Below are 23823 nucleotides of genomic sequence, written 5' to 3'. Positions count from 1 at the left end.
AGGGGGAGAAAGACACTCACCCCCAGCCGCGCCGCGGTGGTGCCGCCCGTTACCCTTCCGCCTCTCCTCCTCCTTCCGCCCGTCTTCCGCAAGATGGCGGGGAGCGCCGTGCCGAGCGGCGGCGGCGGGCTCGTTCTCTGCGGGGCTTGAGGGAGGCCGGGTTACCGCCAGCGGCCCGAGAGGCAGGGAGCCGCGGCCGCCCCTGGAGGTCAGCGCCGCCGCCGCCCCCCCCGGCGCCCCCTGCGAACGGCTCTCTCATCTCGAGCCAAAGAGCAGCTCTTGGCCCGGACTGAGGCGTGGAGCTCTCGGCTTATGCCCGCCGAGCTGCCCTTCTCTTCTTCCTCTTTCATTTGGGACTGAAGTGGGCACAGACCTCGCCCCTTTAATTGCATTCCGGGCTGGTGAGGCACGTACAGTCAGAGCCGAGGCCTTTCTCGGTGGCGGGGCATGACAGGGCGTTTGAGCCCACCCTGTGCCGGGCCCCCTTCGGGCCGTCTGGAGAGCCTTACAGCCCTGGATGCGCAGGTCCGGGTGCCTTTTTCCGACCCAGAGGGTAGCTGCCGTTAGATGACTAGAAACAGTGCAGTAAAAGTTGTGTTTCATTTCTTATTTGTCGGGGGAGGGGGTGATGTTGTATTTTTTCAGGTGCAGCACCACCCCAAACATCCTACCCTCTATTTTGCTGATAATAAAAGAGCTATAAGGATCTGAGGCTTAATTGATATCCAGTAGTTGTTCTGAATGGTATTCATAACCGTTCTCCAGCATGTTCTTAGAAACCTATAAAGTTACACCTAAACAAATCCTTTTCCTTTGGGTTAGACAATTAGATGTTTTCTTCCCTCATTCAGATTAGTTCTTTTGAAGATTGAACACTTGGAGAGGAAAATGACATCGATTATCAAGTTGACTACGCTCTCAGGAGTGCAGGAGGAATCTGCTCTTTGCTATCTGTTGCAAGTAGATGAATTCCGTTTTCTTTTGGACTGTGGCTGGGATGAAAACTTTTCTATGGACATTATTGATTCTCTGAAGAAGTAAGTTGTTCAGTTCTTACACTTTGGTTTTTTTTTCTTGTAGATTTTGTCCTTTTTGGGAAAATTTTTAAAATAGTAATGTAGTGCTAGGTTGATGGTGGTGTCAGAGCCAAAATTGCCCTTTCTGCTTGCTTCGATGTACATTTTATATGAAGTGAACTGTGCTGCTGAAACATTGCCATTACAAACTTGTCGGGGCAGTGGGCATGGACCTAGCGAGTTTATTAACTGTAATTCTCAAACTGTGCTCTGTTTTGGCTTGCTTGGTTGCTTTCTTAAACTTGCAAGGTATCTGAGTTTATGGGAGACTGACCCTGGCTCTACAGTAATTTAGAGTGATTTGACTTTAAATAAAACATCCTTCATGCTTGTAATGGTTGAACTCTGCCTTATCTTGCAAGTTGAGTAGTCTGTCAGTCAGGAACAGTTTTTATCAGTTATACCAGCCCTTGGAAGAAATAGACTTTGAAGTGTCTAAACACAAACACTGAACTTCTTTTGAAGGTTTACAGGAAGGAGTTTTTCAGTTATGATAGGTAGTAAGTTTTTAGTCTTGAGTTTTCGTTTTGCAAGGAAAAAAAAAAATCATGTTTTTAAACTGAATAACCCACACAGAATTTATGTGCCAATTTTCTTAGATGATACTCCTCAATTAATTATCTTCTGTTGTCCAAATATACATTAAAGCCTTTCTAATCAGGAATTTCAAGGTCTTCTAGACCTTAAAATTGTTTTCAGGAGTCACTTGGATTTTTAACTACCTGAATGTTTGGAAATATCTGTAACTTTTTATTATGTTTCTGAAAAAAATTGTTCTAAGGGCTTAAGTTTTCTTGTTTGGCATTCAATATGTGTATGTATTCTCAAAATAGCCATAGCAGGGAGTATATAACGTCACACAGAGTTCTTTTCACCAGCTTCTGTTGTCCCTCTTTTTGTAGACATGTACACCAGGTTGATGCTGTTCTTCTTTCTCATCCTGACCCTCTACACCTTGGTGCTCTTCCTTATGCAGTTGGAAAAATGGGATTGAATTGTGCCATTTATGCAACTATTCCTGTATATAAAATGGGACAGATGTTTATGTATGATCTCTACCAGGTATACTTAAGATTATGCTTTCATATACAACATTGTTGATATGGTAGAGTGCTCAGATTCTTGAATAGCTTATACTTCTTATCTGTTCTAGTCCCGCCATAATACTGAAGATTTCACTCTCTTTACCTTGGATGATGTTGATGCAGCCTTTGATAAGATACAGCAACTGAAGTTTTCTCAAATTGTCAACTTGAAAGGTAAAGATGTCACCAAAATGTCAAGAAATTACTTCTAATGCAAGACAATGTAGTCATTAAGAGTCAAAGTAACTTTTTTTAATGGGAGTCAGTTTTGGAATTTTAAGTTAGTTCACAGGACTGGATTCTGTAGCTCTGTATCAGCTGAATGTTTGTCTCAATTGTATGTAGAAATGGTTAGAATTTCCACTTAATGAGAAGGTCATGATAAAGCATATTTATACATTGGTTTCTCCTTTGTGCTTTTTTAGCTTTTCTTAGAATTTGATCATGTCTCTCAAAAGCATTTACTCATGACTAATGGTGGATACCATTTGCCCCTCAATTTCAAGAGAGATGTTGAGGTGCTGGAAAGTGTCCAGAGAAAGGCAACAAAGCTGGTGAAAGGCCTGGAGCACAAACCCTGTGAGGAGAGGCTGAGGGAGCTGGGCTTGTTTAGCCTAGAGAAGAGGAGGCTCAGGGGTGACCTCATTGCTCTCTACAACTACCTGATGGGACATTGTAGCTAGATGGGGTTGGCCTCTTCTGCCAGGCAACCAGCAGTAGAACAAGGGGACACAGTCTCAAGTTGTGCTGAGGTAGGTATAGGCTGGATGTTAGGAGGAAGTTCTTCAAAGAGAGAGTGATTGGCATTGGAATGGGCTGCCCAGGGAGGTGGTGGAGACACCGTCCCTGGAGGTCTTCGAGAAAAGACTGGATGAGGCACTTGGTGCCATGGTCTAGTTGACTGGCTAGGGCTGAGTGCTAGGTTGGACTGGATGATCTTGGAGGTCTCTTCCAACCTGGTTGATTCTATGATACCTCAGAAATCTGCAGTAACACAAGGAAATAGCTCAGAAATCTGCACTAACACAAAGGAAAGCTTTCTAGGGAATGAACTGGTAGCAGAAGTTAGGTTACAGCATATGATTGAGGTAATGGGAAGGTCTTCACTGACTGAATGATACTGTGGCATCTGCAATCAGCAGCTTTTCAGTCTTAGTGAATTCCAAGTTTGGGATGAAATGGAAACCCTATTCTTGAGCAAGGACACTTAGAAACTGACCACCAGCAGCTTGTCTCCAAGGTGCTTTATCTCCCCATTTCTGAAAGCCACTTGCCAAAATACTTGTGCTGTAATTTGAAAAACACAAATAGGATGCTATCCTTGAAGTAGTTGCAGTTTTACTCTGACAAAGATATAGGCTAGCACAAAGGATGAGACATGGCAGTGCATTAAAAAAGAAAAAGCATCAGGTGCTGAAGAGATCCATCATGCCTGGTTGCAGCACATGAACACCTTTCCTTGTGTTCTTTGACTAGCGTGTTTGTCATTGTGGAAAACTTGGACTGTGTGTAGTTTGTATGTGTTTTTGTAAGCACCGGGACTGTGAATGATGCAGTAGATGTTTTGTGTTGCTTCAGAGAGGAATCTGCCTTTCAACGGTGTACTAGCTTTCTTGTGATATGTTTGTTATGTAATTTACTGTTTAGGTTTGCAGTTACAGGAGCTTTGCAGTCTCCAAGTACTAGTGGCGGTAGAAGGAAGAGGTGGTCTTCATTTCAATTTCTTTTTCTGGAAGCAAAATAGAAGTGAATTGCAGAAAATTCTGCAATTACTAGTCAGATGGGAAGGATAGATATGCTGATTTTTTTTGTGCTTCATTTGATATTTTTACATAGTAATAGTTTTGACATTCATTTGTTTAAAATTACTGTCTCTTATTCAGAATAATAGATTCTTATAGATGTAAGATATTTAAAATACTAAAAACTTTTGTAGGCAAAGGACATGGTTTGTCAATCACCCCATTGCCAGCTGGCCACATGATTGGAGGCACAATTTGGAAGATAGTCAAGGATGGAGAAGAAGAAATTGTTTATGCAGTTGATTTCAACCACAAGAGGGAGATGTAAGTTCAACATAATAGTATTTATTTCTTAGGCATTGTTAGGTGGTCATTATTTAGCCTGATGAAAAAGTATGGAGGTAACTGTGCCTTTCCAGCTCTAATAAGACCACTAATTTCACCTGCATTCTAATTGATATGTTTGAAACAAGTGTGGACTCTAGGTTTCTTCATTCCTTTCAGTTTTATATATTTGTTAGCTTGAAGCAGAAAAAAATCAACTACTGAGGTGTTTGGTTTCTGTCCATGCAAAATTCTGGAAGCTAGCTGTCTTTTTTTTTTCTTTCATAAAACAGAATTGCAGGAAATTGAAATTTCACCTTTTTCACCCTACAGCCATCTGAATGGATGTTCCTTGGAAATGTTGAGCAGGCCTTCATTGCTCATTACAGATTCATTTAATGCTACTTATGTACAACCCAGGAGGAAACAAAGGGATGAGCAGTTACTGAGTATGTATTCGGTTTGGGGTTAAAAGTAGCAGTAATGTGACTTATTAGCCACTCTAAGTTGTTTTTCTATGAGGAGGTCATTGGCATCCAAACTAAGAACCTTTATTAAAATCTAAAAGTATTGTGAGCTACTCTTTTTTGATGTTATTGATCCTGTAGGTTAAACATTTTCCTGCAAGCAGTGAACTGTATTTGGAAGAGTTCAAGTGTTTTACCCACTATCAGTTCATCTCTCCAGGGATCTTTAAATTACCTTCCTCAGCACATTCTTTTTTGAACTCCATTTTACTGTTTGTTTTGTAGTGTTTTGCTCCTTTGTTTTAATAAAAAAAAATAAACCAAGAAAGTAGTATCAAGGCAGTGAGATCTTCAGAGTAACCAAGACAAGTCCATCTACCTTTAATTTTGGTGTAAATGTGGCTTTGGATGTCTTTCGACATTTCGTTTATTTCTGTGTTCAGTTTTCCTTTTTAACTATGATTGCTAGTGTGATGCAACAAACCAACCCAAGCCAAATTATGGTCTGAAGTTTTAAGTAGTTTTTAATTCTGTTTTTAATTCTTCTTAGCTAATGTTTTGGAGACATTACGAGGTGATGGAAACGTGTTAATAGCTGTCGATACAGCGGGCAGAGTTCTGGAACTTGCTCAACTTCTTGATCAGATCTGGAGAACGAAAGATGCAGGCTTAGGAGTCTACTCTCTAGCACTATTAAATAACGTCAGCTACAATGTAGTGGAATTCTCTAAATCACAGGTTTGTTTTGATGTTAAAATGCAATTGTAAAAGAGGGTAATGGAACATGTATGCAAAAGCATTTTGTTTTTCTTTTTAATAGTAAATAAGGGCATAATAACTGAGTGGTGTTCTTACTCTGTAATGCTTGTTTCTGTCAGGTCTTCAGTCAAGGGAAACAGGGCCTGGCCATGGCTCTGGGCATGTTTCTTGATAGTAACGTTCGTGCTTATCACAAATTCTGTGTGGTGTAAAACCACCACAACTTATTAGCATAGTTTATAGCTGTTAAAAAGTGGACTTCAAGTACTTGTTTCTGTGATGTGTACACTCAGCACTATTTCTACACCTGCTAAAAAAAACAATGATGGAATCATGTGCATATTGTACCCTGTAGTTCTTACCAGGCTTGTACATTATTGTAGAACTTGTATTTTTTCTCTTAATACATGTTTAGGTTGAATGGATGAGTGACAAGCTGATGAGATGCTTTGAAGACAAGAGAAACAATCCTTTTCAGTTCCGCCATCTTTCCTTATGTCATAGCCTGTCTGATCTGGCTCGAGTGCCTAGTCCAAAAGTTGTTCTTGCCAGTCAGCCTGACTTGGAGTGTGGTTTTTCTAGAGATCTTTTCATTCAGTGGTGCCAAGATTCCAAAAACTCTATCATTTTAACTTACCGCACTACAGCCGGGACATTAGCACGATTCCTGATTGATAATCCTTCTGAAAAAGTTATAGATATTGAGGTAAGAGTTCTCTGTGTGTCTTGAGGTATTTAATCATGGGCCATCTGGACAAATATGAACGAAACTGAAGTTAATTTCCTTTTTACACTTGTGAATGGGAGTCAAATATTACATGTTTAACCAGTCATGGATAACCTTATATGAAAATAGGTCTCATTAGTAACTGCAAGATGAGATGGAATTAATACTCCATACAGACGAGCATGAAGTTGCTTTTCAATATTTATCTTTAGAGAACATTTCTCATTGTATTTTTGTAGGAGTAGAAAAGAAAATCTCCTTGAAGTTGGCATACGGATCTCAGTATGACGTAATTCTTGCTGGAGAATACTCTGGGTTTGGATGTTGGGAGATTCAAGTCAAATTAGTATCCTGTATCCCACAAGAATTAGAAAAATAAGCTGGCAATTTGAGCACAATTGATTGTTGTTCATGCTTTCAGTTGTTTTCAACAATATCTATGCCTGTATCTGCTTTTATCTAGTGAATGTTGTTAATTTATGGGAGTCCTCTGTGATCACAGTGGGAATTTAAATTCTAAGGATACAGTTTTTCTTCAGTTTAATACAGATTGTAATTCTGTTTGCAGCTGAGAAAACGTGTCAAGTTGGAAGGAAAAGAACTTGAAGAATACCTAGAGAAGGAGAAACTCAAGAAAGAAGCAGCTAAGAAGTTAGAACAATCCAAAGAGTAAGTGTATTGACTGCATTCTGCCATCGTGGTCAGAGCTGAGTGATTATCCTGCTGCTTCAATCATTCACAAGGATAAGTTAACAAATCATAGTTTTTATAGACTTGTCTGAGGGTGCTGAATTGGGAATGGTTGTCTCTAATCTGTTGTTATAATAGACCTGTTTTGTCTGCCATTTGAATGTGAGCTCTTTCTCTGATACATGATATATTAACTACTCTTGTCCTTGGTTAGTGTTATGTCAACTGCTGTTTTCCAGACAGTCTGCTTAGGTAATATTAAACCTAAAGCAATAAAGGAAGTATAATTTTTTTTGGAATGTCATTTCAGGGCAGATATTGATTCCAGTGACGAGAGTGATGCTGAAGAGGATATTGATCAGCCAACGGTACATAAGACCAAACATGATTTGATGATGAAAGGCGAAGGAAGCCGGAAAGGAAGCTTCTTCAAACAGGCCAAGAAATCTTATCCGATGTTTCCAGCCCCTGAGGAAAGAATTAAATGGGATGAATATGGCGAGATTATCAAGTATGTGGTGGTGATGAATGCTAACATAGCAGCTATGAAAGAATTAAAAAAATAGAAGTAATAAAACTAAACCCCATAATTTTATTTCTTTAGCTGTACTCTTCTAACCACAGTAACTTCTGAACAATTAGGACAATGTGTGCTAAGTCTCATAGGAAGCTTATGATAGGATTGGAGCTGCAGAGTGCTGATCCTTGGCCTGTGTTCACAGCTCTTAGGATGTGTTTACACTCCGGGCTTTTTCTTTCCTTTGCTTTTATCTCATACTTTTTTTTTTTTAATCTGACTTTATGTGTGCTTCAAATTACACATAATTTTGGCAAATTTATAATGAGGGGAAAGAATGTCATAGATCCTAGAAAAATCTAGTGATGCAGGTCCTATTTGCTTAAAGAATACTTGCTAGAAAAGCTCAATTTGTTAATATTTCTCAAGATACCAAAGATCATTTTTTAAGGTGGGAAGGTGATATTTTGCAAATGAGCTCTGCTGAAAGATGGAAATACTGAAGGCAGGTGTAATAAAATTGTTAGCAATCACAATTGCAAAACATCTCAGTAGTAACAGTATTGTTTGATTTTATATAGTATTTTGGTTTTATTGGAAGACTATTGAGAGCAAAATGCCTTTCATTCTTTAGACCTGAGGATTTTCTAGTTCCAGAACTTCAAGCAACAGAAGAAGAAAAAAGCAAATTAGAATCTGGTTTGACAAATGGAGAAGAGCCTATGGACCAGGATTTATCAGATGTTCCTACCAAATGTATTTCTGCAACAGAATCCATGGAAATTAAGTGAGTGACTTTCTTCTTTTCAGTTCTGCTAGAATGGAGAAAATGAAAAAGGCAAAAGCCCAGTCAGAAATCAATCTGGCCATTCTTGTGTACAAAGAGGTACCAAAAAATGCTTTTACAAATACAAAAACAACAAAAAGGGCCAGGGAGTGTCTGCCTTCCACTGGATGCAGGGTATGAACATCATCATCAAGGAAAAGGAAAAGACTGAGGTACTTAATACCCTCTTTGCCTCAGTCTTTAATAGTCAGACCAGTTATCCCTGGGGTATTGAGCCCCCCTGACCTGGGATGGAGAGCAAAGTAAACCTCCCATAATCCAGGAGGAAGCAAGTAGCCATCTGCTATGCTACCTGGACTCAAAAGTCTATGGTGCTGGATGGGATTCACCTGAGAGTACTGTGAGAGCTGGCAGAGGAGCTTACCAAGCCAATCTTCATCGTCTATTAGCAGTGGCTTGGGTACAGTGGAAATTGGGTAAAAGGCTAGCTTGGGATGAAGTGAGAAAGGGCAAGCCCTTTGTTTGTTTGGGGTTTTTTTCCCCTTGTGTTGTCTTAAGTTATTTTTATTTTACTAGTCTTTCTGAGAGCGTGGTACAGAATCTTATGGTTCCCTACTCTTAAGAAATTTACACCTTGTTCCCTGTCTGATGGAGACAAGTGCAAAAAAGAAGAAAACATACAATAGTATATTGGCATAGATACTGAAATGTGTACAGGTTTTGTTAAATATATTTGAATAAATTCTTCTTTATCTCATATTTTGGATCACTGTAAGTGCCGATAATTTGGCAGTTCTGTATTTTACTGGTCCATAATATCTCTGGTGCTGACAGCTTTTGCTCATACAAAATAATTTCTGAAGAGCTTTAATTTTAAAATTAAATATTCTGGTAATTTAATATTTTAAATGAAAAAGGCTGTTCTTGGATTTTTAATTTAAACTAGAGCCAGAGTTACATACATCGACTATGAAGGACGCTCAGATGGGGACTCAATTAAAAAAATCATCAACCAAATGAAGCCAAGGCAGCTGATTATTGTCCATGGACCACCTGAGGCAAGTCAGGACCTTGCAGAATGTTGCAGAGCTTTTGGTGGAAAAGATATTAAGGTTTACATGCCGAAACTGCATGAAACTATAGATGCAACCAGCGAAACTCACATTTATCAGGTAAAGTGCTGAGACTTGTTAGTAGTGTTACTACTGTGATTTGTAGTGGAGCTGTATTAGCAAATAATTTGGCCTTCTCTTCTTTGGAAGCAGACAATACTACCCATGTGTACACTTTGTTTTGTGTAATGAAGACCTTAGCATCATTTTTGTCTTCATGAGCTTTCTCTTTATGTTTATTATTCATAAGTGTTTAAAAGCTTAAACATGAGATCAGTGTGTTTTTACTGTATTATGAAAGCCAGGAGCTGTGTTCATCAATTTGCTTTACTGAAGTCCTAACGGATTTATAATGCCTATATTTAGAGTACCACTGTACACTACTTGCAGTTCAGGATTTTTTTTTTAATCTAAAGGGAGGCCTTGGAAACCAAAGAGAAAAATGAAAACCTTTGTAGCTGAATAATACTCAGGAATGAGCATATAAATTTAGGAGCAAGTTAATGTAAATAGGACACCCTTGACTGCAACTTAGAAGTTAATGCAATGAGTCTTGGAAAGTGAGGTTATGAAAATAGTTTGCACTGTGTTAATATACTGCTTTTCATTTTCATGGTGAAGCTCTAAATAAGAGAACTTGGGTAATTTGTGTGAACAGTGTGAATATTGTGCATCCTCCTGATTCAGCTTCTGAAACTGCACACTTCAGACATTAGTACTTCATTCCTCCTGCATTTTTAGAATATAATAAAAAAAAAATCAGTAGAATTGTTGAAGAGGTACTTCTGCTCCTTTCCAGAGAAAAATCTGTTGTCCTATAGGAAATGGAGTTCAAATTATTCAAAACCATTCAGTTCTAAAGAAGCAGTTTGGGGAGTTTTTTGTTCATGGTCTTGGGTATTTCAGGTTTTCAGGGTTTTTTTGTTCAGTTGGTTTGAGTTTCTTTTTAAACTGTGATGATTGCTGATGTGTAGTGGATGATACAGTTGTGATATTTTTATTCAATACTTACCTGAATAAAATTGTAATTGCTTTAGGTTTAATTTACTTTTTTTAAGCACAGAGGAGAATTTAATCTTCTGCCTAGCATTAGTTTGTTTCTATTTGTTCAAAAAGCTTCAAATAGAAGTACAGTAGAGACACCAAATTAGAAAGTAGTAGATGTGAGTGGGGCATCAGAATGCTGGTGTCTTTTGAGTGGACTGTGCTGCAGATGGATAGGTGCAGTATTCTTCATAACAGCTGCAGCCTTGATTCCACTATCCATGTACAATTCATGTGAATAACAGCCTTTCAGTGTAGGATTGACTTCAATGGGTTCAACTCCTGGAATGAACTACAGGAAGCAAGACAATGGAATGTTTTGGTCACTTCAAAATCTGATATTTACAACATCCCTTCTTACAATAAAATATTAATTATATTTTTTGGAGGGTTGTAATTTGGAACTGCTGTTCAGTAATCTGAATGTGTGTGTGTATATATATATAAACGTGCCTTAAATTTAGTAAGGTCATCTCAGGAACTGTTTAGTAACAAAAACTGTTTCTGGTGTTTTAAAAGGAGTTTTAACTCAAGTTTGGAGACATAAATTCTTTTTTGTTTTTCATTTTAACCAAGACAGAAAACTGTATTGATCTCTGATGCTTTCTGCATAACGATATAAGAGCTATACAAATAATATTCTGAAAGTGCAGAACATCTGATTTTGGCAATACCAATTCCTTCCCTTCCTTCCCCAAGAGTATGAATCAAGTCTACATGGAGAAACTGGAAAGAAAACTGATGATTTTTAAAACTTGAGGTAAGAACTCCTGTGTTGTCCATCAAACTAACAGTACTTTGATTTTTGCACAACCCAGGTCAGGTTAAAAGATTCTCTTGTCAGCTCCCTTCAGTTCTGTAAAGCCAAGGACGCTGAGCTGGCTTGGATAGATGGTGTTCTGGACATGCGGGTTTCAAAAGTGGATACCGGAGTTATTTTGGAAGAGGGAGAGCTAAGGGAAGATGAAGAGTTAGAGATGCAAGTGGATGTGCCTTCATCAGACTCTAGTGTTGTTGCACAACAGAAGGCCATGAAAAGTCTCTTCGGTGATGATGACAAGGAGATGTGTGAGGAGAGTGAGATCATTCCCACGTTAGAACCTCTGCCACCTCACGAGGTAAAGAAATTATGCTGATCTGGATTTTAAGAACTCTGTATTCGTTTGCCTGTTCTGGTGCTTAGAAGTCAATACTGTGATCTTAGACAAACAAAATCCTAATTGAAACTACATTTCCATGCTTGTTTTTCTCTTTGTTAACCTGGTACTGTTCATTGTTCCTCTTGGCTGAAAAGCATAACTTTCACTGACAGTGCCTAACATATACTGCAGTCTTTTTATAAATGTAAATGTGTAATTAATGTGTTTCCTATTTGTGGTTCTTGTAGATTTGGAAATTAGTTGGCATTTAGGCACCTGGATTTTATTATGCTTTGTTGATATTATGGGAGAATACTTCATATGTTTGAGATAGAAGCAGGGGCATATGAATCACAAAGAATTCTATAGGAGTGGTTTGAGGGTTCATTTATCTTTTCTGTAGCTTTATCTTTACTCTTAAAATGCTTTACATGTGAGTAGATATTATTTTATTTTTTTGTTGAATTATTGCAATGCCTTCTAATCCTAGAAGTGCTTTTAAAGACAGTTGCACAGTCCTAAAAGCTGTCTTTTCAAGGAGCTAGATAAATGTGAAAACAACTCTAAATTCTGTTCAGATTCATGACAACTGCCATAAAAGTATGTACTGGTCAGTAATATGAGTCACTGCAGCTCTATCCTTGGTATGGCAGGCCTTGGAAGAGGGATCTTCAGTGACAGCTTTACAATAGTAGTCTTCAATATGTGAGCAAAGAGCAGACCGTTTCTTTTACTTGACGAGTAAACTTCTAAGTTCTTTTTATCCTGAAAATACCTTTCTGTACAGAAAGAAACAGAACTAATCTCATTTATGGTCCTGTAGTTCAGAACATGCTGCTGCCAACATAATGAGGATGAGGTCTCTTGAAAAATGAAGGTATTAAATATCAGAAGTATTGAAATCTTATGTGTTGTTTAAAGGTTCTTGGACATCAGTCTGTGTTTATGAACGAGCCAAGGCTATCTGACTTCAAGCAAGTTCTCTTGCGAGAGGGTATACAAGCTGAATTTGTAGGAGGAGTGCTTGTGTGCAACAATCTAGTAGCTGTTCGCAGGGTAGGTGTTTTGTGACTTAAGCTTCAGTAAGTAGCATTCTAAATGATCATTAAGATTTTCTCACTAGCAAAAAGCTAATAAATTGAAATATGTTTTTTGTTTCAGACCGAAACAGGGCGCATTGGATTGGAAGGCTGTCTCTGCCCAGACTTCTACAGGATAAGAGACCTTTTATATGAGCAATATGCTATTGTCTGAGGAAAGTGACACAAAGATGTTTTTACTTGGAACTTTTAAAGACAATAGGAATTTCTCCCAGTTTTCACTTTTTGTAGTTTTCTAATTTATGCAGGGGAAACTTCATAAACAACAACTAACTACCCTGAACATGTAAATATCTGCTACTCTCATTCTTTCTAAATCTGTTGGTACATTCCTTGTTGTCAATTCAAAAACCGTATGACATTAAATGAGTTGATCACTAAGAACCCTTCTCTCAGGAAAGGTTCAATATGTCAGGACAGACTTTGGTTTCATAGATTCCCTGCCAAAGAGTACAAAATACGACTTTTATAGTAATTTTTCTGTTTCAAAATAAGATTAAATAGGGAATTGCTAGCTTCTTTTGGTTTTGTTCTTTTCTGTGTTTTGTGTGGTTGGTTGAATTTTCATCCATGACATCTTCTTTTAGTAACTTCAATTTAGGAACAGCCTTGAATGTTGTTGGTTTTTTTTTAGTTGTGTTGGTTGGTTTATGTGTTTATTTTTTTTTAAATGGAGGTTGGTTAAAGTAAATTTTGGATAAGACCACTTAAAATGAGACTACCAAAACTTTCCCCTAGTATTAGTCTGGTTGCATCTTAATGTGGTGTTTGCTCCATGTTAAATATTTTGTTTCAGAAAGCATTTAGTTTTCTATATGAAGTATTAACCTGCAGTATCAAACAATTACTTTGTTTGGAAAGATAGAATCATATTCTAACAAGACTAGGTAGATATTGCCAGGTAGTTTAAAATCTAGTAATTGTATGCTTCAGAGTAACTGCTATACGAATCTGTTGAGTTTGTAACTTCTAGTTTTTGCACAGTTATTCCAGTTAAAAATATTTTCTGAGGTTTTTTTAATCCTAAAGCTTTTTCTATGCACAGCTATTAGGTCCAGAGTGCCATGAGTCAAGTTCAGAAAAATTCAATTTCTGAAATCTGAGTTGGCCTGATATATGTAAGCAATACTGTTGTGCCATGTTTCATTTCAGTTGCTTGATTTCTGCCATTTTTCATTCTAGTTAACAGTAGGACTTGCTGTAGCTGCTGATGCTAAGAATTGACTTTACCTTCTAGGTGAATATGAGCACAGTTTGAAGCGCCTTAATTTCTCAGAAGTTAACATATGTGAACAAATGGCCATTGAAGAGTTTAATCCTTTTCTTCCCTTCCCATATGTGATCCACCAGCTTTGTCAGTGCAGGGCTGCTTGCCTGTTCTTACAGACAACAGCAATGCAATATATGCTGTCTGTGTGTATGTTTGAATAAAACCTTTGGAAAAACTGTCAAATAATAGCCCAGTGGGCTGTCAATGGAAAGATAACTTACTTTGCAGTTCATTCTTGACAAATAGTTTTTCACCTGATCAACAGACTATTTTTTTCTGTTGAAATAGTAACTTGAAACCAAAGACTATGCTTTTTAAAAACGAAGGGGTGGGAGGAGGTGGCATTAAAAAAAAACCAAATCCTAAAACCTGCAAGAATCATATATAGTAAAAATCTTGAACTTAGTGCTGAGCAAGAGTATATTTTGTTATGCAAAGGAATTCTTGGCTAGGAACGGCTGAGTGGCTCAAGACTTTTGGTTGGTTGGTTTGTTTTCTGTTATATTGACAGTGAGAACTTGATAGAAAAGCTCTAGTTTTGTTGCAACACTATGTAAATCCATATGATACTGCATGCTTGTTAGTGAATACCATTGTATTACTATTGATCTTGGTACTAGTGAACTTTTATAAAGTGAATTACTTTGTACATGAGCATATGTGTCTTAGGACTTCTAACGTGAGGGCTTAGGCTGGGCAGAGATCATGCATGTTACCATGGAATACATTAATATTGAAGAACAGTCTTAAGAGATCAAACTAAAAATAGTGCTGGTTTTAAGAATGGAGCAAAGACCACACAGTGTGATCATAAAGCTTCAGTTTGGGTTTTTTTGGCTATTGATTCAAATTCAGCTAAAGTAGATGTGAGCAGTATTTGTCTTTAAAAAGAATACTTCCTTCAGCTAAGTTGAAAACTTCCATTATAATAATACAAGCTTTTCTAGAAGAATACTTGCCAGCAGGGCAAGTATTTCAGTGAATGCTCTAGATGGTCTGAAATTGGATCCTCTCTGCATGATAAGGTCTGTATGTTCTAAACTGTTAGTCTGTGTCACACTGCGTAACACTACAACTACTTGAAGGCCAGGTGGGGGGTGGCCTCTTCTCCCAGGCAACCACCAACAGAACAAAGGGACACAGTCTCAAGTTGTGCCAGGGAAAGTATAGGCCGGATGTTAGGAGGAAGTTCTTCACAGAGACAGTGATTGGCATTGGAATGGGCTGCCCAGGGAGGTGGTGGAGTCACCGTCCCTGGAGGTGTTCAAGAAAAGACTGGATGAGGCACTTGGTGCCATGGTCTAGTTGGCTGGCTAGGGCTGGGTGCTAGGATGGACTGGATGATCTTGGAGGTCTCTTCCAACCTGGTTGATTCTATGATTCTAAAGGATGAAAGTGCATTTTTTCAGGTGTAAGTTAATTACATTAGTAATATTCTTAATTGCTTTATTAAAAGATATGTTAGAATTACTGATAGACAGGTGCTGAAGAGTGGTTGCAGTTCAGTGGTAAGTGAACTGACCACTCCTTTCAGCTCAGTCATGTTTCTTCACAGTGGTTCAAGAGGCAGAGTAGTATTTAAAGAGAGTAAGACTGGTATATAAAAGGTAGCATAGTACAGGTAGCATATAAAAGAGGTATATAGAAGGGGGAAAGTAATATTTAAATTATTTATTAATTGATACGTATTTTGTTACATAGTGAGCATGTAGAAGTTTGATAAAAATATGAGAGATTATTTGGTGCAGTCCACTTTTTTACTCTACTTGTTAAGTTATATATTACCACCGTGATAGGAAGTAAAATGAAAAAGTGACCACATTTTGGAGTAAAATTTCCAATAAGCCATGTAGCTCTTTTCTTGGAAAACAAGGCCAAGTGCAGGGTTCTGCACTTTGGCCGCAACAACCCCAAGCAGCGCTATAGGCTGGGGACTGAGTGGCTGGAGAGCAGCCAGGAGGAAAGGGACCTGGGGGTACTGATAGACAGTAAGCTGAAGATGAGCCAGCAGTGTGCCCAGGTGGCCAAGAGAGCCAATGGCATCCTGGCCTGCATCAGGAACAGTGTGGCCAGTAGGACAAGGGAGGTTCTTCTTCCCCTGTACTCAGCACTGGTCAGGCCACACCTTGAGTACTGTGTCCAGTTCTGGGCCCCTCAATTCAAGAAAGATGTTGAGGTGCTGGAAGGTGTCCAGAGAAGGGCAACAAAGATGGTGAGGGGCCTGGAGCACAAACCCTATGAGGAGAGGTTGAGGGAGCTGGGCCTGTTTAGCCTGGAGAAGAGGAGGCTCAGGGCTGATCTTATTACTGTCCGCAACTACCTGAAGGGGCATTGTAGCCAGGTGGGGGGTGGCCTCTTCTCCCAGGCAACCACCAATAGAACAAGGGGACACAGTCTCAAGTTATGCCAGGGTAAGTCTAGGCTGGATGTTAGGAGGAAGTTCTTCACAGGGAGAGTGATTTCCATTGGAATGGGCTGCCCAGGGAGGTGGTGGAGTCACCGTCCCTGGAGGTCTTCAAGAAAAGACTGGATGAGGCACTTAGTGCCATGGTCTAGTTGATTGGTTAGGGCTGGGTGCTAGGTTGGACTGGATGATCTTGGAGGTCTCTTCCAACCTGGTTGATTCTATGATTCTATGAAGAAGGATCCATAGAAACTCAAAATGTTATGGAGAAGCAAGTTTGGTATATGAGCTTTAAGCAGTAATAACCTGCCTGTTGTTGTATAATCCTCTTAGGTGATGCAAGCTGGATCTGCGGTTCAGCAGCTGAATGATAATGAGCTAAGCATCTGCCAGAAAGTATAGTTTGTAACTGCAATCTGGTATTCACAAATTTTCATAATGAGGGAATGCATGATTTCAGCTGTGAAAGCTTTTTCTTAAATATTTTTCATTTCCAGTGCAGTTTTTCTGAAGTGCTAAGAACTTCTCTTTAAAAGGCATTTTTTGACAAACAGTTTTAAAGACATTTGCAATGTTAGTAATTTGAGTTAAAAAAAATCCTAAGAAACCTCTGACTTTCTCTTCATGTCAGCCCAGGGCTGATAACAATTTTCCTAATATTGGGAAAGCTCTATAGGGAAATTAATAGAAGGAGCTTGTCATCTGGTAGTGGCTATGAAGCCCTTGCTGGTTTTTTAAGATGTATTAAGTGAAACATAGTATTTAATGCCAAGTAACAATGCCAGAACTTTTTTGCACTCAAGGAACTATTTCATCTCCAGTGTATTAAAGAGTTTTTTTAGATACAACCAATATTTTCTTTCCTTTGGTTGTGGCTGATCAGTTTGTAGGGATATTTATGTGTCAGTTATGAAGAGTGAACTCTTTGCAACACAGTTTTTAAGCGTCCACACTTGGAGGAGTTTGTTTTTCAAGCTGGTGATTTCATTAATATCTTTTTTGAGTTGTCTCTTAATTCAGTTGCCCTGTCTGCAAGGAATCCAGTTTAGTTGTCTCACCCATTCTAAACCATGAATTTATGACACAGAGCAGATACACTTTTAGACTGCTATGCAGCTATGTAAATTGGAACAGGATCTCTAGATAGAGCCATCTTACATCACTGAGAATTAATTCCTGCAAAGAAAACACATCTTATGAGGTGAAAGCTAGTCGGTTCTTTGGGTTTGTTTGAAGTCATTGTTCTGTGTAAAACCATTGCAGTTAATCTGATCTGGAGAAACCACTGCTTCCTTTTGGGACTCCTTGATTTTTGTAGGAAGAATCATTGTCTTCAGAAGTGTCTGGACAGATATTGGTGATAATTCTTGCCTTAAGGTATGTTTTACAGTAGGTGCTTCGAAGTTAGTTGTTTGAGGTGTTTTCCCTCTTTTTGAATCCGTGTGGGTAAGTTCTGTAGTGTGCTTATCTCAGCTGTTACTGCCAATAATTCCAAAATACATGGGTAATATGTCTTTATCAGTAATAACAGGTCAGATTTTAGAGGAAAATTGTACAAGAGGATTTTGAGACATCCTTGAGAGAAAAAAGGATCATGTATAGAACTTAGACATCACTAAAATCAGTAGGACTGTCAGCTGTTTAATTTCTATCTACCAGGGCACAGTGATAGAAATGGGCTTTTGAAGAACCCTTTCTGACAATGTTGTGCAATTAACTTACTTGGGTTTAAAAAAAAGAGATTATTACCCAGATCTTATTAAGGGGCCTGTTGCATGTGCTTCAGGATATGAACTGAAAGTGTTTTTATGGTGTAGGTGCCATCAAGAAGTGGGAGATGTGACATATGATAACATTGCTGCCCACTTTGCAATTTTTACTTCATGCTTGGGGCAACAGTTGTAGCTTACCCAAGCAATTATTTGTATTAGGACAGTACTGTTGTGTATTTTGCTGTTTTCTGGGCTTTTGTTTAGCTGTTGTGGAGAAAAAAGCCTGAGCATGATTTGATCAGCATTTCATAAATTATTGGCAGATGCTCTGCAAACCATAATAACAAACTATCCTTGAAAATCATTAGGGAATTTTTTTTTTGCCCTTTTGCAGCTCCTGAAGGAGTTGCACAGCTGGCAGAGCATATTGCACATCACCACGCCAGACTCGGCATTTGAAAGCCTGCCAGATTGCTCTGTGCTGTTGCGCTAGCCATGGATCAGCAGTGTGCAACAGTATGAGATAGTAAGCGTTTTAGTTCTTGCCCTTTGTAGGATCACATGAGTTAATACTGCATTTATAAAGAGTCCAAGCTCTTTTCTGAGCTTACCAGGTACTTGTGTTGCATTACCTGGGTAGGTTTAGCCTTCATGCTGCAGGGATCTGCAGAAAAATTGTTACTGATGTATTCTGGTAAAGTTTCTGTAAGCATCAAAGTTTGTAGCCACTGCTGTATGGCTTTTATTTCATGTTTTATGTAATTTTATTATGTTTCAGTATTTCTTTCATAATCTCCCTGATTTTACTAATGCACAATACTGCAAATGCAGTATAAAACTGGTCAACAGACTTTAAATCATTTGTGTATCTCTAAACCTCTTATGCTGATTAAAAGTGTTAAGGCTATTAGTATATTTTATGTAACTAGGTCTAAATTTAGTTTCTGTTGCAGTCAAAAAACACTCTGATATTGCAGTCCATGGTCCTAATCTGCTTCTCCTTGGTCTTGATGACAACAGCTCTTCAGCCTGGCTTTTGTGTTTCTGTATTGTTGGCTTGAATAGTTATTGTCATGTTTAGCATAGAAGTTCAGTAGTGACTTTTCATAGTTCTGACTTCCAGAATTGTCCTAAATGCTACTTTTGTTCTTGTGTTTCTTCCTTTCATTAATTCTTGGCTTTTTTAAATGTGATTAGATTAGCCCATAGGCTAATTGTTGCATTGGTTGGGAAGAGGGCACTGTTGATATTTCATGTTAAATTACTCTTGGTTTTGTATAGAGAGGCATGAGTTTAATATTTGAATGGGCAGCTGGCAGATCTTGCAGTGTTTTTAAGCCTACTGTATCAGAAGAATGGGATGTGTTTTTCTTCAGGATAAGATTAAATTAGGAGTATGAACAGCATTAGAAAGAGTTATATTTACTCATGGATCACACAGAAGGATCTGCAGGTTTAGGTGGTTTGACTTACTTGATTTATAGCTTCAGTTATGATTAAGGAGAGGGTTTGTCACCAGGGTTACAAAGCTAAGTTTTGTACAGTCCCATGGTAAGAGAAGACAGAATGAGGCTTGGTATTGTTAATGCAAATGGAGTAGAGCACTGAAGACAAATTCTGTATACTCTTGGCAATTCATGCTTTACCGACTGATACTGGGTTAACACCACCAACAAGGAATTGTGAGACTCTTCTTTATTCATAAGCTTCTAATATATGTGATGCTCCATTGGCCTGTAAGTTTTTGAATGCACAGCTTTATGTGACATGTTGGACTAAATGATACTTTTGCTTTTTGTTTCATTGTTTTGATTGTCCCATTCTGCTTCTTAATAATGCATTAGGTAGTCCAATAGTATGCAGTGTATTTCTATGAAATTGGAACTCTAGAATTAAAAAGGAATTTTTGTAGTTCATAGAATGGTCTGGACCCAAAGTGATCTCTAGAGGTTATCTAGTCCAGCCCCTCTGCAGTCATTGGAGACATCTCCGTTAGACCAGGTCACCCAGGTCCCCATCAACTGTCACCTTGAATGTCTCCAGGGAAGGGGCCTCAACCACCTCCCTGGGCAATCTGCTCCAGTGCTCCACCACCCTCACACCCTCATAGTAAAGAACTTGTTCCTAACATCCTATCTAAATCTGCTTTTCTTGAGCTTGAACCCATTGCCCCTCGTTGTAAACAGCTACTCTCCATCCTTCCTGTAGGCCCTTTTCAGGTGCTGGAAGGCTGCTATTAGGTCCTCCCGGAGCTGCCTCCTCTCCAGATTGAACAACCCCAGCTCCCTCAGCCTGTCCTCACAGCAGAGGTGCTCCAACCCTCTGATGGTTTTCGTGGCCCTCCTGTGTACCCACTCCATCAGGTTCATGTTCTTCCTGTAATGAGGGCTCCAGAACTGGATGCAGTACTCCAAGTGAGGTCTGACTAGAGCAAAGCAGCAGAGTCACCTCTCTGGATCTGCTGGCCACACTTCTTTTGATGCAGCCCAGGGTATGATTTGCCTTGCAAAGAAGAGCAGTTACACTTATTACTAACACCCCATATGTCAGTTAGGTGAATAGGAGCCTAATGTTCCTGTGCTGCATATGGAAACTGGAGGATGTGATTCAGAACACCAGCACCTGAGATCTTTTGGTATCACAGCTGGGTTCCTACCCCACATTACCTTAGTTCTTTGTGTGTTTCCTCTCTGTTCATAGATAGATGGTTGATTATCTTAAATGTCTTCTTTATAAATGCCTTTTTTATTTTAAAAGTAAGTGAACTGAGCTCAAGAGAGCTTGAGTACATTAAGGCAACATACTTGAATTTCTCAATCCAGTTGATAGTTCCATATATTCTGGCTCTTTCAGACACCTCTTTGGTTCCTTTGGGAAGCTTAGCAGCTCTGGGTTTTGTCTTTTCTGTGAACCCTTACTAAGCGCTGTTGGTTGCGTTTTTCACTTTTCCAGTCTTTTTGGTTTGGTGGAAGTGGCAGTTCTGAAACTCTACCCTAAATTAGGATGTAGAGTCTCTCAGTAGCTCAGAAAGCTTAGGGGTATCTTGTAAAACTTGTAGCATATTGAGCATTTACTAAGAGAAGAGTTGCTGTGCTTTGGGGATGTGTGGATGCCTGTAGGAGGTAAGGCTGTTCTGGATTTGAGTTGTTCAGGTAAGAAACAAAAGATGAGGCTTATGGAAGTTGTCCACCTCTGCATTTTTTAGACCTTGCTTCCTGATTAAACTAGTGCAAGTCACGGAATAAACAGCACAATAACCTAGTGATGAAACTATGTAGAAGTTATAAAGATTCTGTCATTCAGTATGCTAACCAGTTTCAGGTTCTGCACCCTAATGTACAGCACCATGACACAAAGCCTGTGCTTGGAGCATTTGTTACGTCTCGGCAGCGGTCTGAGACTGAAGCTTTGAAGGCTGAAGTAGGATTGTGATAGTGTAGCTCAACGTGGTCGTAAAGAAGCTCCTTAGAAAAAGCAGGCTGTCCCTAGGCCCACAACAAAGCCTCTTTTTGAGAAAGTATGTAATTAGAACCAATGATACTTCTCTGTTTGAAACTACATTGTGTTTGAACCAACTCCTCCATTATAATCTTCAAGTAACTTAAACTCTCACTTCTGATAATCTACTTGTAAGGATAATTAATCTTTTCTTCTGTTTTCTTTTGTATGTGTATTTGAAACATCCTGTACATCTATTTTTTTTTTAAGCCTGAGTTCCTTTGCAAGTTATGCAAGCCTTTGAAACAAAAATAACTGTAAAAACAAATCTGAATGTACAATTTGCAAACCCAGTTCTGGTATATGCGAAAACAAATGGAAATCTGCTGGGGAAGAAAATATCCTGAATCTAGAACAGATAAACAAATCCAAAGTAAATCATGAGAGGATTTTCTGCTATTTCATATCAAAGACTGCTGAAGTATTAGTGCCGTTCTACTTTAATATTATTTCCATGTTTTGACTTGCCTAGTGGTGCAAAGGCAAGGGCAGACTGAAATTCACCTTTTTCAATAGTTTGGCTGTAACACTTTGAAGCTGCTTTATACAGAGCAGCTTGTCACTGCTTGGCTTATGTTCTGTTTTTGGGCAGTAAGGCCTGCAAGATGCCCCAGTTGGGAGGCAGCGATCACCTGCCTCGTGCTAGTGCCAGCCAGTTCCAGCTGGTACATGCAGTCTATGGCCTTCAGCATCTGTTTGAACAAGAGCAGCAGCTGCAAGGGGGCAGAGACGCAATACTGAGTGGACAGCTGCTCTTGGGAGAGGGTGACCACACCAGAGCAGGTATGCCCTGACAGATGGCAGCTGTGGAGACCCCTCTCCTTGAGTGACATCAAATGTGGGTGCACCACTGGGTTGGAGATGCAAAGATACAAAGTGGCAATAGAAAATCAGAAAGAAAGAAAAAGCAAGCAGTGGGTAAGATCCTAACTGTGTCACTGACCCACCTGCCTTACCCATTGTCTTGTCAAGGAGGTGGAATGGGCTAGCCGTAACTGGCTGTTGACCTAAAGGAAAGAGGATGGAGCACTGTTCATGGATGTCTTTATGCTCTTCCCCCTGCTCCCCGCATCAGGTACTCAGATCAGTGATCAGAGGTTGGTGTTAGCTGGCAATAGATCACACTGAAAAAAACATCTCTGAATCCCCAGGCTGTTCTGCCTGTGACAAGCGTGTGATTGCCCACCCCCAAGAGGATTCTTCATGCCCACTGACTGAGCAAAGCAGGAGGGTTGATTATAGACACATGTAAATGATCAAAATAGTATCAGCCATTACTGATTGATGAGGAACATTATGGACTTCAGACAGTGGAACAGGTTGCATGGGGAGGTTGTGGATGTCCCCTCCCCAGAGGGATGAGGCTTTGAGCTGCCTGGTCTTGTGAAAGGTGTCTCTGCCCATGGTTGGAAGGGGGGTTGGAACTAGATGGTCTTCCAGGTCCCTTCAGACTCAAACCATTCTATGAATCTAAATAACCTGTTTTCTATTGTAAACAGCTTTCAAAGGCTTATGATTCCTCACCAGATAAGTAAACTGCATGGAACGTGGGGTTTCTGGGAACTGGTCTGCTGTTGGGTTAGCCATGTTGCTTGCAGTATGGTTAGGCAGGCATGGGCCAGTTACCATCACAGCACAGATAAACTTGTCCTTTAGGAACAAACACAGTGTGAGCTGCAACCATATGTGGAACAAGCATCTTGGAGGTGTCAGTCGTGACTTTCTCTTTGCTCTTGGGGAGCTGAGTGCTGTGCTGTGTGCTCTGGAGGAGGCACATAGAGAGCTGTGGTAAGCATTTTGGATCAAAACATTGAGAGTCGGTGCTGAAGTTTTGGGAGACATGGGATTTCTGATAGAGTTACAAGAAAAAGATTTTGTGTGCTGGTGCTTAAGGGGTCCACTTACATTTCTGTGTGCCTACATTTGTATTACTGTGTGGCTTAGAAACCTCTTAAAATTGCCTTGCCTACCATATTGTTGAACACCACAACACATTTAGCTATGCATCTCTTGCATCTTTCATGATACTGATGCTTATTTGGCATTGCACACTTTTGCAGTTGTACTGGTGGTAAACTTGTTGGACAGAGGCCTAACAGTTTTCTGGCTTGGTGGTTAAGAGAATGAGTATTTGAGGTGGGAGGTGTTAGTCTGGCTGCTGGAAAGCCAGAACCTGTCACAGAGATTGCACGATGAGATGATTCTGACTGTGGTGTAGTCTTCCCATCCCTGGTTTGAGTGAAGTTCCTCCTTTATCACTTCTTATAGCAGACCAGTCATCAACAGAAGAAACCCACTGGTCAGGGAGAGAAAAGAAGGGCACAGCTTGCTATCAGCTTGCTAGCTTTTGCCTATATTAGCATGCTAGCT

General features: G+C 39.5%; 1 protein-coding gene across 1 annotated transcript; it reads left to right on the top strand.

Annotated features, from left to right (window-relative positions):
* The first annotated feature begins 64 nt into the window (after positions 1 to 64).
* CPSF2 (cleavage and polyadenylation specific factor 2) lies at positions 65 to 14025 on the top strand. The gene is made up of 15 exons (XM_064142733.1): positions 65 to 208; positions 852 to 1037; positions 1979 to 2138; positions 2230 to 2335; positions 4098 to 4227; positions 4561 to 4676; positions 5245 to 5432; positions 5869 to 6159; positions 6749 to 6849; positions 7181 to 7381; positions 8022 to 8174; positions 9121 to 9346; positions 11149 to 11448; positions 12391 to 12525; positions 12631 to 14025. The coding sequence occupies exons 2-15, from the start codon at positions 889 to 891 to the stop codon at positions 12721 to 12723; spliced, it is 2349 nt and encodes a 782-aa protein (XP_063998803.1). The 5' UTR covers positions 65 to 208; positions 852 to 888; the 3' UTR covers positions 12724 to 14025.
* Positions 14026 to 23823: the final 9798 nt, after the last annotated feature.

The sequence above is a fragment of the Pogoniulus pusillus genome, chromosome 1, assembly GCF_015220805.1.
Source record: "Pogoniulus pusillus isolate bPogPus1 chromosome 1, bPogPus1.pri, whole genome shotgun sequence".
NCBI classification, from domain to species: domain Eukaryota; kingdom Metazoa; phylum Chordata; class Aves; order Piciformes; family Lybiidae; genus Pogoniulus; species Pogoniulus pusillus.
This window is presented reverse-complemented; position numbering and strand designations above follow the sequence as displayed.

Bases quoted from the DNA above. Each gene is read 5' to 3' on its own strand.
- CPSF2 (XM_064142733.1), top strand. From the start codon at position 889: ATGACATCGATTATCAAGTTGACTACGCTCTCAGGAGTGCAGGAGGAA. The intron at 1,038-1,978 runs GTAAGTTGTTCA...CTCTTTTTGTAG, and splicing joins ATTATTGATTCTCTGAAGAA to ACATGTACACCAGGTTGATG. The intron at 8,175-9,120 runs GTGAGTGACTTT...AATTTAAACTAG, and splicing joins ACAGAATCCATGGAAATTAA to AGCCAGAGTTACATACATCG.